General features: G+C 39.0%; 1 protein-coding gene across 5 annotated transcripts in view; it reads right to left on the bottom strand.

The window, feature by feature from the left end:
* Positions 1–78: 78 nt before the first annotated feature.
* The window catches only part of XPNPEP3 (X-prolyl aminopeptidase 3), a 71,862-nt gene continuing 57,160 nt past the window's right edge, over positions 79–14,780 (bottom strand). For 2 of the 5 annotated variants that reach the window (XM_081819112.1, XM_081819113.1), the window contains 3 exons: positions 12,511–12,596; positions 1,497–1,677; positions 79–434 (listed from right to left, as the gene is read on the bottom strand). In XM_081819112.1, coding sequence (XP_081675238.1) covers positions 297–434; positions 1,497–1,677; positions 12,511–12,596 — 405 coding nt within the window. In that variant the 3' untranslated portion in view covers positions 79–296. The remainder of the gene's footprint in view (positions 435–1,496; positions 1,678–12,510; positions 12,597–14,780) is intronic. The other 3 variants (XM_081819110.1, XM_081819111.1, XM_081819109.1) reach the window with 2 other exon arrangements.

Here is a 14,780-nt window from a genome sequence, read left to right as displayed (position 1 = left end):
ATGCGGGACTCGATCCCGGGACTCCAGGATCATGACCTGAGCCGAAGGCAGTCGCTTAACCGACTGAGCCACCCAGGCGCCCCCCCATCTGTTTTTTATTGGAGAAGTCAAATTAAACAAATTGTGTGATGTTAGATAAGAAAGCTCAAGAAAAAAATCTAAAATAAAGTTCCCATCTACACTGAAGAAATCCATTTTCCTGTCTCTCCTAATTTAACTATGTTGGTTCAGGTAAAAATAAGCAACATTTACCTTTCTATCTGCTACTATTATGTGTCCCAAGGGATCAGAGGCTGCTAGCACCTGCCCTTACCTGGCTCCACCGTGATTACCATACCAGGCTGTAGAGGGAGGGAACGGGGCATGTCTGGAGTGTCATGGACATCCATCCCGAGGTAATGGCCAACATGATGAGGGCAGTATTTTCGAGCAGCCTGGAAAAGGTAATCACCACAGTGTTATTAGCGCAATGACGCCTTAAGGGGAAAGCTAAACATGCGTAAGTCAGTGAGATATGTGTTAATACTTCCCGCACGTTTCTGCCATTTTGCGGTTTAACCTACCCTCGGGCTAATGCTCAAGAGACTTGATAAACTGCTACCTCTTGAATGCAATTCTACTGATGGCCTTTGAACTAATCCACATTTCCTTTCCCATTACTTAATATACTACACACATGCTGACTTGGGTAACCCCAGTAATGTCTACGGCAAATGAAAACCTCTTTTCTTGGGGGAGGGAGAATGATTATGTTAGAACAGTTCTCTTTTCAGTGTTCATAAGTCCTTGTCAGAAAGCCGGCTCTGGAGACCCTGAGGAACTCATGGCAACTTGTGGAGTAGGCATAGAACATCAAATTAACACAGTAATTATTAAGCATTTACCGGGTTGGATATTCCTATCCGTTAATTAGATTTGTTGGCTTCAGCAGGAGGAATTTATAATGTCTTTCCTACTGATAAAAGAAAACCTGGCAGCCTAAACTTGGAGATGAGATGCCTTAATGGTCTGTTTGGCGAGGCCACCCAGCATCTTAATTTAAAGGTAAGGTTTTACATTCTTACTGAACATCATTACATTTTGGATGCAGATGAAATTCACTAAAGACATGGCCCTTGGGGATACTGTTCATCTCACCAATGTCACTGAAGCAACAAACACCCTCCCCCACGACTTCTATCTTTTCAAAATCGCCACAAAGGGATTGAGAGTTAACCTCTTCTCCTTTTTTTGTGTCCATTTCCACCCTGTCGGCACCAGACTTCATTTTCTGCAGATTGAGCTACTCATACAGGATGCAACAAACTAGAATGTGCTGCCATCTTCTGGGAGAAGTAAGTACTGACTCCTTTTGTTTTAATCCATGTTCACTCTATCTCCCTCTTATAGATGAAGATCACAAAGACCATTTCTAAATCTAATTAGTTTTCCATAGGATAAAAACCCAGCAGCACATCAGGTGTTTTTGAGAGCCGGGGTCAAAAGAGGGGCAGTACCTTGAAGGCATTATTTCCCTTAATGTTCTTCACGATCCCCAACTCCTTTAGCTTCTGTGCGATCAGTGTGAGCATCAAGCTGTAGATGTTCTCCAAGCTTGTCCCAGGGGAGCAGAGGGTCAGACAGTCTCTCTGTATCTCTAGAACAGCTTCATAGAGTTCTGCCTGAGGTGCTGTGAACCTGGGGACAGGAAAACCAAATAACTCACATTTGGAATAATCTGATATTGCAGGAAGTTTGCTTCTAAATTTGATTAGGAAAACTCCAAGGTGCTGATGATGGGGCATTGTTGATTACTACATCAGTACCAGTATATCAGTACTGACAGGACCTTAACTGTGCCCTCAACACTCAACAAGAAGAGCAATAACTCTTCACGCTGGGGCAGCAATAGTCTATCTCTCAAATGATCAGCAGCTATACATAAGGTGAGGCTAGCAGATACACTCAACCCAGCCATGAGTGCAATGGGAGGGCCAGATCAAGCTCACCCTTGGTCCATTCCTTTTTTTTTTTTTTTTTACCATAAACAAACAAACAACAAACCAAAACAAAGGCATCCACTTCCTGTAGGTAAAGCAGATGTCATGAGATAAACTAGTAGATACTTCGGCTACTAGTAACATGTAGTTTCTAGGTGTCCTTAGAATAATAATTTCTTTAGCCGTCATGGGGAAAAATGAGAAAATATTAAGCTGGCATAGTATATGATATGGATTTTCTACACTGTTGATGGCCGTGCAAATTAGTATAGCCAATTAAATGAAGGGCCTTAATAATGATACTCATAAAATTTGAGCTTATAATTCTGCTCTAAGATTCCATCCTAAGAAAATACTTGAAATAAAAAAAAGCTGAATATATAAAAACATTCAGTTTTTTTTATAATTATGACACACTCTAAATGTCCCCTAATAAGAATGGTTAAAATAACAATATAATTGAATAATGAACACCTTCATATCCATCTCCAGGTTTAGGCATTAGCAACACTGTTATATTTGTGTCATCTATAAATGTACCTATATTCCAACCCACCACAGTATTACTAAAGAGTTAAGTTTTTTTTTCATGTAAATTTTATATATACTGAAGTACAGAAATCTGAGCTGTACAATTTTGACAAATGGATGTACTGATCCCAATAAAGCTGGGAACATTGAGCCCTAAATTTGGTTGAGTCTTTGCCAGTAGAAGCAGCCCTTCTACCCCCCAGCTAAGGAGATTCACTCTATTTTGACTGAGAACCTACAGGAACCTCCCATGAGGTAGCTGCCTTAGCAGATGGTTCTAGACCTATGATCAGATTCTACTCTCAGCAGGCCCTAAAAGGTTAGGTATAAAGTGTGACCCACCAGGACGTGCACTATAATCCAAACAAACAAAACAAAACAAAACAAAAACCGATGTGATTTTTCCTATTTACACAGACAAAAATCTAGGAATATGTGTGGGAATGTATATGAACACTGCAGGATAATGATGGAAGGAACATGAAGTTGGATAAGGCTGAATGTATTGATATAAGTCCATTAAGCAGAGATTCTGGATTCAGTGTTGCAGCTCCAGGGTCAAATAAGGCTCTAACAGTCTATTTGGTTGGTTGGCTGAAACACACACTAAAAGGTAGCCTACACTAAATGAATTCAAATGCCAGAACTGTCTTGCTATACTAGAGAAGGAATTCCCACATCTGCAACATCTATTTTTTGCTTGAGTTTCTAGCCTGCTGGCCTACCTCACAAAATGCAGACATGCCAGCCCCAACTGCATAAGCCAATTCCTTAAAAAGCAATCAACCAACCTACCTACACATATATCCACATACATAATATATCCTAGTGGTTCTGTTTCTCTGGAGAACTCTGACTGATCCAGATCCATATTCCCATCACGACACAGAAAGTTTCCTCACTGTTATTCTAATCAGTATTCCCACACCCAGAGGCAAAGGCTGTTCTGATTATTTTATATTTTTATTTTTTTAAAAGATTTATTCGAGGGGCACCTGGGTGGCTCAGTTGTTAAGCGTCTGCCTTCGGCTCAGGTCATGATCCCAGAGTCCTGGGATCGAGCCCCGCATTGGGCTCCCTGCTCGGCAGGAAGCCTGCTTCTCCCTCTCCCACTCCCCCTGCTTGTGTTCCCTCTCTCGCTGTGTCTCTATCAAATAAATAAAATCTTAAAAAAAAAAAAAAAAAGATTTATTTGAGAGAGAGAGAATTGAGAGACAGCATGAGAGGAGTTCTGATTATTTTCACCTTAGTTTTCTATCATATAAATGGAATCATATGTATAAATGGAATCATACAATATATACTCTTTTGTGTTAAGCTTTCTTCACTGAGTACAATGTCTGTATGATCCATCATGGTGTTGGTTCAATCAGCAGTTTGTTGCTTTTTATTGCTAAGTGATATTCTACTGTATGAATAAACCACAACTTGTGTATTCAGTCTCCTGTTGATGGACATTTAGGTTGTTTCCAATTTTGGGCTACTATGAATAAAGCTGTTCTGAGTATTCTTGTACAAGTGTTTTTGTGGACACATTTTCATTTCTCTTTGATCAATACCCAGAAGTGGGTTTGTTAGGCCAAGGAATCAGTGTTTGTTTCTAATAAGAAACTAGCAAATTTTTTCCCAAAGTAACTGTAGCATTTTATGTCACCACGAGCAATGTCTGAGAGTTCCAGTTGCACTGCATCATTGTCAACACTTGATATGCTTGGTCTTTCTAAGTTTAGCCATTCTAGTGCATATGCAGAGGCTTAATTTGCATTTGCTCTGTGACTAACAATAAGGACTACCCATAGTTGTTCACATTACCTTATTATCCTTTATTTATTTTTTAAGTAGGTTCCAAGCCCAGCGTGGAGCCCAAGATGGGGCTTGAACTCACAACCGAGATCAAGACCTGAGCTGAGATCAAGAGTTGGATGCTTAACCAACTGAGCCACCCAGGCACCCCTACCTTATTATCCTTTTGATCTCTGTAAGACTTATAGTGATATACCCTCTTTCATTCCTGATTATGGTAATATGTCTTCTCTTTTTTTTATCTTGCAAGGGAGTTTATCAATTTTATTAATCTATTTAGGGAACAACCATTTGGCTTTGTTAATTTTCTCTACTCATTATCTTTTTCCTATTTCATTGATATTTTGGTCTTGTTTCTTTCCTCCTGCTTACTCTGGTTTTAATTTGCTCATCTTTTTAATAGCTTTCTAAGGTGGAAGTTTACATTATTGATTTCAAACCTTTCTTTTAATGTAAGCATTTAAAGCTACATATAAATTTCTGCTGTAGCTCTATGTGACACATTTTGATATATAGTATTTTTATTATCACTGATTTGAAGTACTTTGTGGTTTCTTCCCTTTCCCTTGTGGTTTCTTCTTTGACCCACTGGTTATTTAAAATACATTCACTTGGGTGCCTGGGTGGCTCAGTTGGTTAAAGCGACTGCCTTCGGCTCAGGTCATGATCCTGGAGTCCCTGGGTCGAGTCCCGCATCAGGCTCCCTGCTCGGCGGGGAGTCTGCTTCTCCCTCTGACCCTCCCCCCTCTCATGTGCTCTCTCTCATTCTCTCTCTCTCAAATAAATAAATAAAATCTTTAAAAATAAATAAATAAAATAAAATATATTCACTAATTTCCAAATATTTGAAGATTTAAAAATATCGTATTATTATGACATTCTAATTTAATTCCATTGTAGTCAGAGAACACATTTTATAAGACTTCAGTCTTCTGAAACTCATTAAGACTCATTTTATGGTCCAGCAAATGGTTTTGGTGATGTTCCATAAGTATTTGAAAAGACTGTGTATTCTGCAGTTGTTGGGAATAGTGTTCTACAAATGTCAATGTAATTAAGGTGGTTAATAATGTCATTCACAGGGCGCCTGGGTGGCTCTGTCGTTAAGCGTCTGCCTTCGGCTCAGGTCATGATCCCAGGATCCTGGGATCGAGCCCCGCATCGGGCTCCCTGCTCAGCGGGAAGCCTGCTTCTCCCTCTCCCACTCCCCCTGCTTGTGTTCCCTCTCTCGCTGTGTCTCTGTCAAATAAATAAAATCTTTTAAAAAAAACAAAACAATGTCATTCACATCTAAAGTTGATGTCTTTCACCACACTTGGGAAGTTTTTGGCCATTATTTCTTCAAAGGTTTTTTCTGCTCTGTTCTCTGTTCAATTTCTGAGTCTCCAATTAGATGTATGTTAATTTGCTTGAAAATGTCTCAGAAGTCTCTGAGGTTTTCTTCATTCTTCTACAATATATTTCTGTTCTTCAGACATAATTTCTTTTTTTTTTTTTAAGATTTTATTTATTTATTTGACAGAGAGAGACACAGCGAGAGAGGGAACACAAGCAGGGGGAGTGGGAGAGAGAGAAGCAGGCTTCCCACGGAGCGGGAGCCCGATGCGGGGCTCGATCCCAGGACCCTGGGATCATGACCGGAGCTGAAGGCAGACACTCAACGACCGAGCCACCCAGGTGCCCCCAGACTAGATAATTTCTATTTCTCTTCTAGTTCACTTGCCTTCTGCCTCCAATCTGCTGTAAGGTCCATCTAGTGAATTCTCCATTTCAGTTATTATACTTTTCAGCTTTACAGATACAGAAAGCCACACAAATATATACCTTAAGAAATTAGTGTAAGGTTGACTAGTCAGATAAAAGATGGAACTTGGCCAATTATCACAGAAGTCCCTTCTATGTGCTTTATAACTATTAGAATTCTCTCAGTATGTACCATTATCCTAACTTTCACAGCTATCATTTCCTTGTGGTTTTTTATATTTACTTATTTATTTTTAAAAGATCTTGGGGCGCCTGGGTGGCTCAGTCGTTGAGCGTCTGCCTTCGGCTCAGGTCATGATCCCAGGGTCCTGGGATCGAGCCCTGCGTCGGGCTCCCTGCTCTGCGGGAAGCCTGCTTCTCCCTCTCCTGCTTCTCCCTCTCCCACTCCCCCTGCTTGTGTTCCCTCTCTCACTGTGTCTCTCTCTGTCAAATAAATAAATAAAAATCTTTTTAAAAAAAGCACAAACCTATGTCCAGTAATCAATGTTTAAAAAAAAAAAAAATAAAAGATCTTATTTTTAAGTAATCTCTACAACCAATGTGGGGCTTGAACTCATGACCCCGAGATAAGAATTGGATGCTCTTCTGACTGAGCCAACCAGGTGCCCCACCTTGTGATTTTTTATTTCTATGTACTTGTTTCTCATTTTTATTGATATAATTTGTATATCATAAAATTCACCCATTTTAAAAAGTGTACAGTTCAATGGTTTTATATTTTCACAAATATGCTTATGCAACCATCATCACTATCTAATTCCAGAATATTTTCATGCAACCCTCCTCACCCCCATATCCATTAGCAGTCACTCCCCATTTCTTGTATAAAAAAATGCTTTATAACCCAAATATGCATCCCAGGACAATTTTCTTCCTGCTTATTTTAAACAAATTTGATATGCCTTTTAAGTCTCTTTTAGTCGACAGGTTCCTTTTTCTATCCTTTTTCATTTCCTTGTATGTGTTAAAGAATCCAGACTGTTTGACAAACAGGGTTTATCACAGTCTAGATTTTGCTAATTGCATTACGGAATGGAAGTGTGTGTCTCCCCAAAATTCATATGTTGAAGTCCTAACCACTAGTGTGGCTGTATTTAGAGATGAGGCCTCTAAAGGAAGTAACTAAGGTTATATGAGATCATAAGGGTGGGGCCCTGCTCTGATAGAATTAGTGTCCTTATAAGGCACCACAGAGCTTGCTTTCTCTCCCTCTCTCTCTTCGTGTAGAAGAGGTCATGTGAGCACACAGCAAGATGGCAGCTGCTTACAGGCCAAGAGAAGGGGCGTCAGGAGGAAACCTACCTTGCCAGCACCCTGATCTTGAACTTCCCAGCCTTCAGAACTGTTGTTTAAAACACCCAGTCTGTTGTATTTTGTTATGGCAACCTGAGCTGACGAATACACACCCCCTTGGTGTAGTTCAACATATTCCATTGTCTTTCTTATTTCTTACAAATTGGCAGCTGGATCCCAAGAATGAGTCGGACTCAGGTTCAATCCCTTTGGCAAGGCTGGCTATATGTAGTACTTGGCAAAATTATAGGAGGCACATAATATCTGATTGCCTCTTTTTGTGATCTTAGCAGCCACGGATCCTTAAGTGCTTACATCTATACATTAATGGGTGTTGCAAAATGGTAATAATTTTAATTCTATAATTTCCTTTTCATTCATTTCATGGAATATTTTTAAAGAGATATTTCCTCTAATCTATTTGGTTATCTAGTGACAGAGTTTATACATAAAAGGTAGGACGAATACTTGATTCTTTTATTTACCACTTTTAAAAAAAAATTTTTTTTTAAGATTTTATTCATCCATTTGTCAGAGAGAAAGCACAAGCAGGGGGAGCGGCAGGCAGAGGGAGAAGCAGGCTCCCCACTGAGCAAGGAAGGAGCCTGATGTGGGACTCGATCTTGGGACCCTGGGATCATGACCTGAGCTGAAGGCAGATGCCCAACCGACTGAGCCATCCAGGCACCCCTATTTACCACTTTTCAAAATAATGAATTGATTCCCATCATCCTCTGAAGATGAACAATTTTTTTAAAATTACTATTATAAAAAAGTTACATTATGAACTCATGAATTTGAATTTATTTGATGGGTTTAAGTTATTACCATTATCAAAGCTCAAAGTTTCCTATCTTTGATCTGTGGGACCTCTTCAAGTTGGTTCCTGAGTCTTTTTGACAGGACGCTACTGGTTTTTGCTCATTTCCTTGCTACCTGGTATTCTTTTTTTTTTTTTTTAAAGATTTTATTTGTTTGACAGAGAGAGACACAGTGAGAGAGGGAACACAAGCAGGGGGAGTGGGAGAGGGAGAAGCAGGCTTCCCACGGAGCAGGGAGCCCGATGCGGGGCTCGATGCGGGGCTCGATCCCAGGAACCTGGATCATGACCTGAGCTGAAGGCAGATGCCCAATGACTGAGCCACCCAGGCGCCCCTGCTACCTGGTATTCTAAGATGTTCCAGGCTTCATCTTATAAATTTCCTGATCCAGACCTGGAGTCAGCCAACTCTCTAAGAAGCTCTCATTTATTTTAGGGAAAAATTGTATTTCAAGATCATAATCAGGGCACTGGTGATACTCATTGCTACTAAGTTGGTCATAGTTTCTAGCCTTCTCGGTGGACAGAAAAGGGAAGGGGAAAAATCATATAAAGAAAAAAAAATCGGGGTGCCTGGGTGGCTCAGTCGTTGAGCATCTGCCTTTGGCTCAGGTCATGGTCCCAGGGTCCTGGGATCAAGCCCCGCGTCGGGCTCCCTGCTTGGCTAGGAGCCTGCTTCTCCCTCTCCCACTCCCCCCTGCTTGTGTTCCCTCTGTCGCTGTGCCTCTCTCTGTCAAATAAATAAAATCTTAAAAAAAAAAAAGAAAAAAAATCATTTGAGTTCACACTGATACTTCAATTAAAATTTGAGACGATAGAGCTTTTATGTAACCTCTATATTTCATTTACTTTTTTTCTTCCATACCATGCATCCTGGTTTTCAAGGGCACAAGGAAGAAGAATTAAAATTATCTCTTACTCTTTTGTTTGTATTTATTTATTTATTTTCATTGCTTGTTTATTTAAGTAATCTCTACACCCAGCATGGGCTTGAACTCATGACTCTGAGATCACGAGTGTATGCTCTTCTGACTGAGCCAGCCAGGTGCCCCTCTTAATCTGTTTTAACCCCCTACCACAGACACACACCAATTTCAGAATAACAATACAGATATTATAACAAATACAACTGCTGGAAATACTGAGGGTTTTTTTTTTTTTTCCATATGCTCCTCCCATTCTCCATTTAAAAAAATGTTGTACTACTCTACATGATCAGAGCATACAGCTATTACTACAACGCTCTCTTCCTCTTAGATTCACTTAGTCTTAGTTCTACAGTGAACTGTTTCTCATGTTCACCAGCAATCCTTATGTCAGTGTCTCTAGTCACTTTGGTCAACTGAAGCTCATGCTCTAGCGCAGTACTGACCAATAAACCTTCCTATGCTGATGTGTTTTCCTGTGTATCTGTTGTCCAATATGGTACCCACTAGCAACATGTGCTAAATGTGGCCAGTTCAAGTAAAAAACTAGTGTAAATTTGATTTGATATTAATTTAAATGTAAGTAGTCCCATGGGACTGGTGACTAGGTGTCATACTGGATCATAGCTCTAGCTCTAGCAGATTCCTCATGGGAGGAAGCCTTAAGTTTCTACATAACAATCTGTGCCTTTTACAGCTGAAAGTTGCTTTTGCTGCATATAAAGTCTTTGGCTTACACTTTTGTTCTTTGAGTATCTCTAATATGTTACTCTATTTTCTACTTGTATAAAGCATTGCTTTTGAAAGTCTGATAATCTAATTTCCTTTCCTTTATAAATCACATGTTCTTTTTTTCTGGATCCCAAAGGAATTTTTCTTGTAGGTTCAGAATTTTACTAGAATATGTCTTGGTGTTGCTTTTTCTGGGCTGATATTCTCAGGTACATGATGTGCTCTTTCAAAAGTAGTTTCAAGGGGCGCCTGGGTGGCTCAGTTGGTTAAGCGACTGCCTTCGGCTCAGGTCATGATCCCAGGGTCCTGGGATCGAGTCCCACATCGGGCTCCCGGCTCAGTGGGGAGCCTGCTTCTCCCTCTGACCCTCTCCTCTCTCATGCTGTTTCTCTCTCACTTGCTCTCTAATAAATAAATAAATAAAATCTTTAAAAAAAAAAAAAAGTAGTTTCAAAATTTTTTTCATTTCAGGAAAATTTTATTGAATTATAGTTTTTAGGATATGTTCTGTTTCCATGCTTTCATTTTCTTCTTCAGAGCTTCCTTTATGTGTATGTTCTAACTTCTTTGCTTATTTTAAATATTTGTCATTTTCCCTGTAATCTTTTTTCTCTTTATTTCATTTTGATTTTTAAATTTTTCTTCCCTTTCATCCTTCCTATTTGTTGTTAAGGCTTTATTGTGCTTCATTGTTAGTGTGTACCTTTCAACCCAGTCTTTTTTCTGGTATGATTTTTTATTTTATTTCTAGTTCTTTCCTGAGTATTGTCACTTTGTTTCTGAAATTTCCAGTTTTGATTTGTGTTGTTCTTTCATGTCTTGAATGATGTGCTTAAAAAATTCTAGCTTGCTTTAACATAGTAGGTCACTGTTTTGATCTCTTTTGTAGCCATGTCTTTCCAGTATGCTTCCATTATCAGTAGGGATGTTGATGTTATGTGCTCCTTAATTCCTTTTTTTGCTTTTAATTAACTTTGTATGAGATTAACCAAGACACTTTTTTGTTGCTTATTTTATGTAAAATTAATTTTCCTAAACTTTTAGAATGAGGCAGGCTTTAGTAAAGATTTTTTAACATCACAGAGCTTACTCTCCTATTGTTTTGGTGTAGTGGTAAACAATATGGCAGCTTGCTTTCAATTCCTCTCCCCCTCTCTGATTTGGGTATTTCAATTCCTTCTTCTCTCTTGTCCTTAACCTGCTTACTTTCGATTCTACTTCCAGCAATTTCTTCTTAGAAGGGAGCATAGCATCCTCAAACTTCCTCAGGCCTCTGGAGTGACAAATCTTTCCCATTTTCAGTTTCTGTTTTCAAATTGGCTCACCATTCTTTCCAGTGAATAGCTGTTGGTTATCTGAGTTCCTTTGTTCCCAGGTACGTCAGATAGCTTCCTCTACTACCGTTGCCTCCTTCTTTCTTCCACTCAGATACTGATACCATCCAGGCCTTGTAGTTGTGCAGTATATTCATAACTGTTTGCATTTTACAGTTTAAGTGATATCCTATCACCCAGTGTTTGGTTTTGTTACTTACTAGCTCTATTATTATTTGCCAATTTGGAGAGAGCAAAAAACTATGCTTTTGCTACCATCTCCCCAGAATCTCTAGTTATTTCTTACTGAGACTCTCCATTGGTTCACTCATTGTACTTATATATGTTCCTTTAACTCTGTGAACATATCTATAATAGCTGCTTTTTTTTTTTTTTTTTTTTTTAAAGATTTTATTTATTTGACAGAGAGAGAGGGAACACAAGCGGGGGGAGAGGGAGAAGCAGGCTTCCCGCCGAGCCGGGAGCCCGATGCGGGGCTCGATCCCAGGACCCTGGGATCATGACCTGGGCCGAAGGCAGACGCTTAACGACTGAGCCACCCAGGCGCCCCTCTATAATAGCTGCTTTAAAGTCCTTGTCTACTAACTGAAATCTTAGGGTTATTCAGGATCTGCTTTTATTGACTATTTTTCTTGATTATGGGTCATTTTCTGATTCTTTTCCTGATTCTTCTCATGTCTAGTGATTTTTTTTTTAACTGAAAACTGGATTACTTTTGTAATCAGAAAATAAAAACTCCAAATTATTTTATTTATTTATTTTTAAAGATTTTATTTTTAAGTAATCTCTACACCTAACATGGGGCCTGAACCCCAAGCTCAAGATCAAGAGTCACATGCTCCACTGACTGAGCCAGCCAGGCACCCCTCAAATTTACTTTTTTTTTTTTAAATAATGATTTTTTTTTTTTTAAAGATTTTATTTATTTATTTGAGACAGAGAGAATGAGAGAGAGAGAGCACATGAGAGGGGGGAGGGTCAGAGGCAGAAGCAGGCTCCCTGCCGAGCAGGGAGCCTGATGTGGGACTCGATCCAGGGACTCCAGGATCATGACCTGAGCCGAAGGCAGTCGCTTAACCAACTGAGCCACCCAGGCGCCCCTCAAATTTACTTTTTTAAATGTGAATGTGTGTGTGCTAACTAGGTGTGTCTAGAAGACTGATCCTATGATTTGGTGAATAAAACAGTCTTAGAAAGTAATCAGGAGTTTTGCAAAGGCAATTAACCTGAGCTAGAGGGGACCTGTATATTTTTCAGTCATTTATTCCTAATATACCCATATTCCAACTCATACTCCTAAGAAGCAATGGGATCTGTAAAAGTCCTACCTGCCATTGACAGGCCAGGTACGGGTTATGTCACTCACATAGCAAGAAGACTCACAACCTCCATCCAGCAGCACCATTTCCCCATCCTGCAACAAAAGTATGATATGTCAAAGTAGGTGACCTTATGACTGTCAGTTGTTTTTTCTAATTTAAACTCTTTGTGTCTTTCATTTTATATATATATTTAAAAAGTTAACTTAAAGGAGACTAATCTTCTCTGGTTCCTTCTTATAAGAAACAGCATCTCAATTTTTCAAATGAATTCACATGACTCAAGAAAGTGGCTGTTGCACAGTAATGCATAGGCCCACACTGGAACCACACTGCTTAGGTCTGAATTACTAGGTGTAAATAGCACATCATAAATGGTATCATTATCACCATTATGTTTAAAATTCCTATGTAAGTTGGTATCCAGGGCCTTATTCAAATACGATTACCCTTAACCATTTAACTTTAGAATATCATTTCCCCTTTTGCTCCCCATCACAATACATATGGGGAAAGAAAAAAACTTTAGGTTTATCTCTCTCTTATTACTTGTCATATTATATTGAAACTACCTATTTATGTCCTTGAAGACAGGGTACATCTTATTTATGTATAAATAAACACACAACTTGGCATGTAGTAGAATAATGGTTCAATGGGTATATATATTTAATAATGGCAACTTTGACGAATGGATGTGGGTTTTGTTTCTGGCAAAATGACAGAATACATTTCTTGTTAGAAAACAACTAGATCCTGGATACAGATATATTTTATGAAAAGTGGACATTACATAATGTAAGAGAGGTCTTAAGGACTTTTTCTCTCTTGAAAAAAGATAACCCGGAACTGAAACTAGAGCTGAGAGTAGTGATAAGGTAAGTGGTACAGTATACATATAAAAGGAGATGTTGCCCTGAGGTCCTGCAGCAAAAAGTGGGGATAATGAGCCAGCAATTCTCACATTAATCCAGGATTCCCACAGGGGATACAAGAGTCCCAGGTCATTAGGACCACTTATCTTTTGGCAAAAGCATATTCAAACAAGTTCTGGAGGAAATTTCCCTCAAATTTGGGCTGGCATGATTTCCAAAAAATAACATCAAGTAAATAAACGTGAGCTCACAACCAAAGGTCGTCAAGCACACAAGGTAGGTCATTGTACGTGAGAGTCAGCAGGAACAGCATATACCAAATTTAGATCTTCCAGGACTTCAGGTAAGGGAATGATTAGATACAGAATAGCTATCATGAGATGTTTAAAGGGATAAGGAACAGAACCACAAAGATGAATTGAAAATTCAATTGAAAAGAACTATGCTGTGGTCTCACAAGGATTTTTCACAATACGCTAAGAGAGTCACAACCTAAATAAGGGAGGAATGGCCATAGTTGGGGATATAAAATTTATAATCTTTTCTCTTTCTTCCTAAAAATCTTGTAGCATAGGGATAATTTGCAGTACTTGTATATTTTCAATTGTTCTTGGAATATCAGTATTCAGTAATAGTAAAAAGACTTTTTTACAACCAAAAAAAAAAAAAAAGAAAGAAAAGAACTATGCTGATTTGAAAGGAACCAGAAAGAAAGAAAAAACAACTTCTGAAGTCAATCTCTCAGTGGATGGCTGAAGAAGCAGATTAGATAACCAAAGGGAAACTGGCTTCCTGGAAGACAGACATACCCAAGTCCCCTAGAATATGACAGAGAGAGACAAGGCAAATGTAAACACGAAAGTTAGCTTGCTGGAAACAGAAAAAGGTCTAACACACATCTACCTGAAGTTGCTGAAGGAGTGAACAGAATGTAGGAGAGACGTATCTACACCAGTGTCTGAGAATTTCCTAGAACTGATGAAGACACGAATGCAGTTTCGAGAGGGGGAAGGTATCATAACGACTGTATGTAAAAATAAATCTACTCTTAGACACACAATAAAACTGAAAAATACCAAAGGAAAAGAAAACTTTAAAAAAAAAATTATTATTTATTTATTTATTCAGTTTTTAGAGAGAGCACATATATGCGCAAGTGGTGGGGGAAGGGGCAGAGGGAGAGAGAGAATCTTAAGCAGACTCCACATTGAGCACTGAGCCCACAATGGGACTACATCTCAGGACTCTGAGGTCATGACCTGAGCTTTTCGAAATCAAGAGTTGGATGCCACCCAGGTGCCCTCCCCAAAGGAAAAGAAATCTTAAAGTAGTCAAAGCAAAGAGATTTCCCATAAGGAATGATAATTAATATTTTTGTTTGTTTTTATTTTGTTTTAAAGATTT

This window comes from Leptonychotes weddellii, chromosome 5 (genome assembly GCF_054177405.1).
Source record: "Leptonychotes weddellii isolate Sample4059 chromosome 5, ASM5417740v2, whole genome shotgun sequence".
NCBI lineage: Eukaryota > Metazoa > Chordata > Mammalia > Carnivora > Phocidae > Leptonychotes > Leptonychotes weddellii.
Note: the sequence above shows the minus strand (reverse complement) of the source record. Positions and strands in the feature narration are given on the sequence as shown.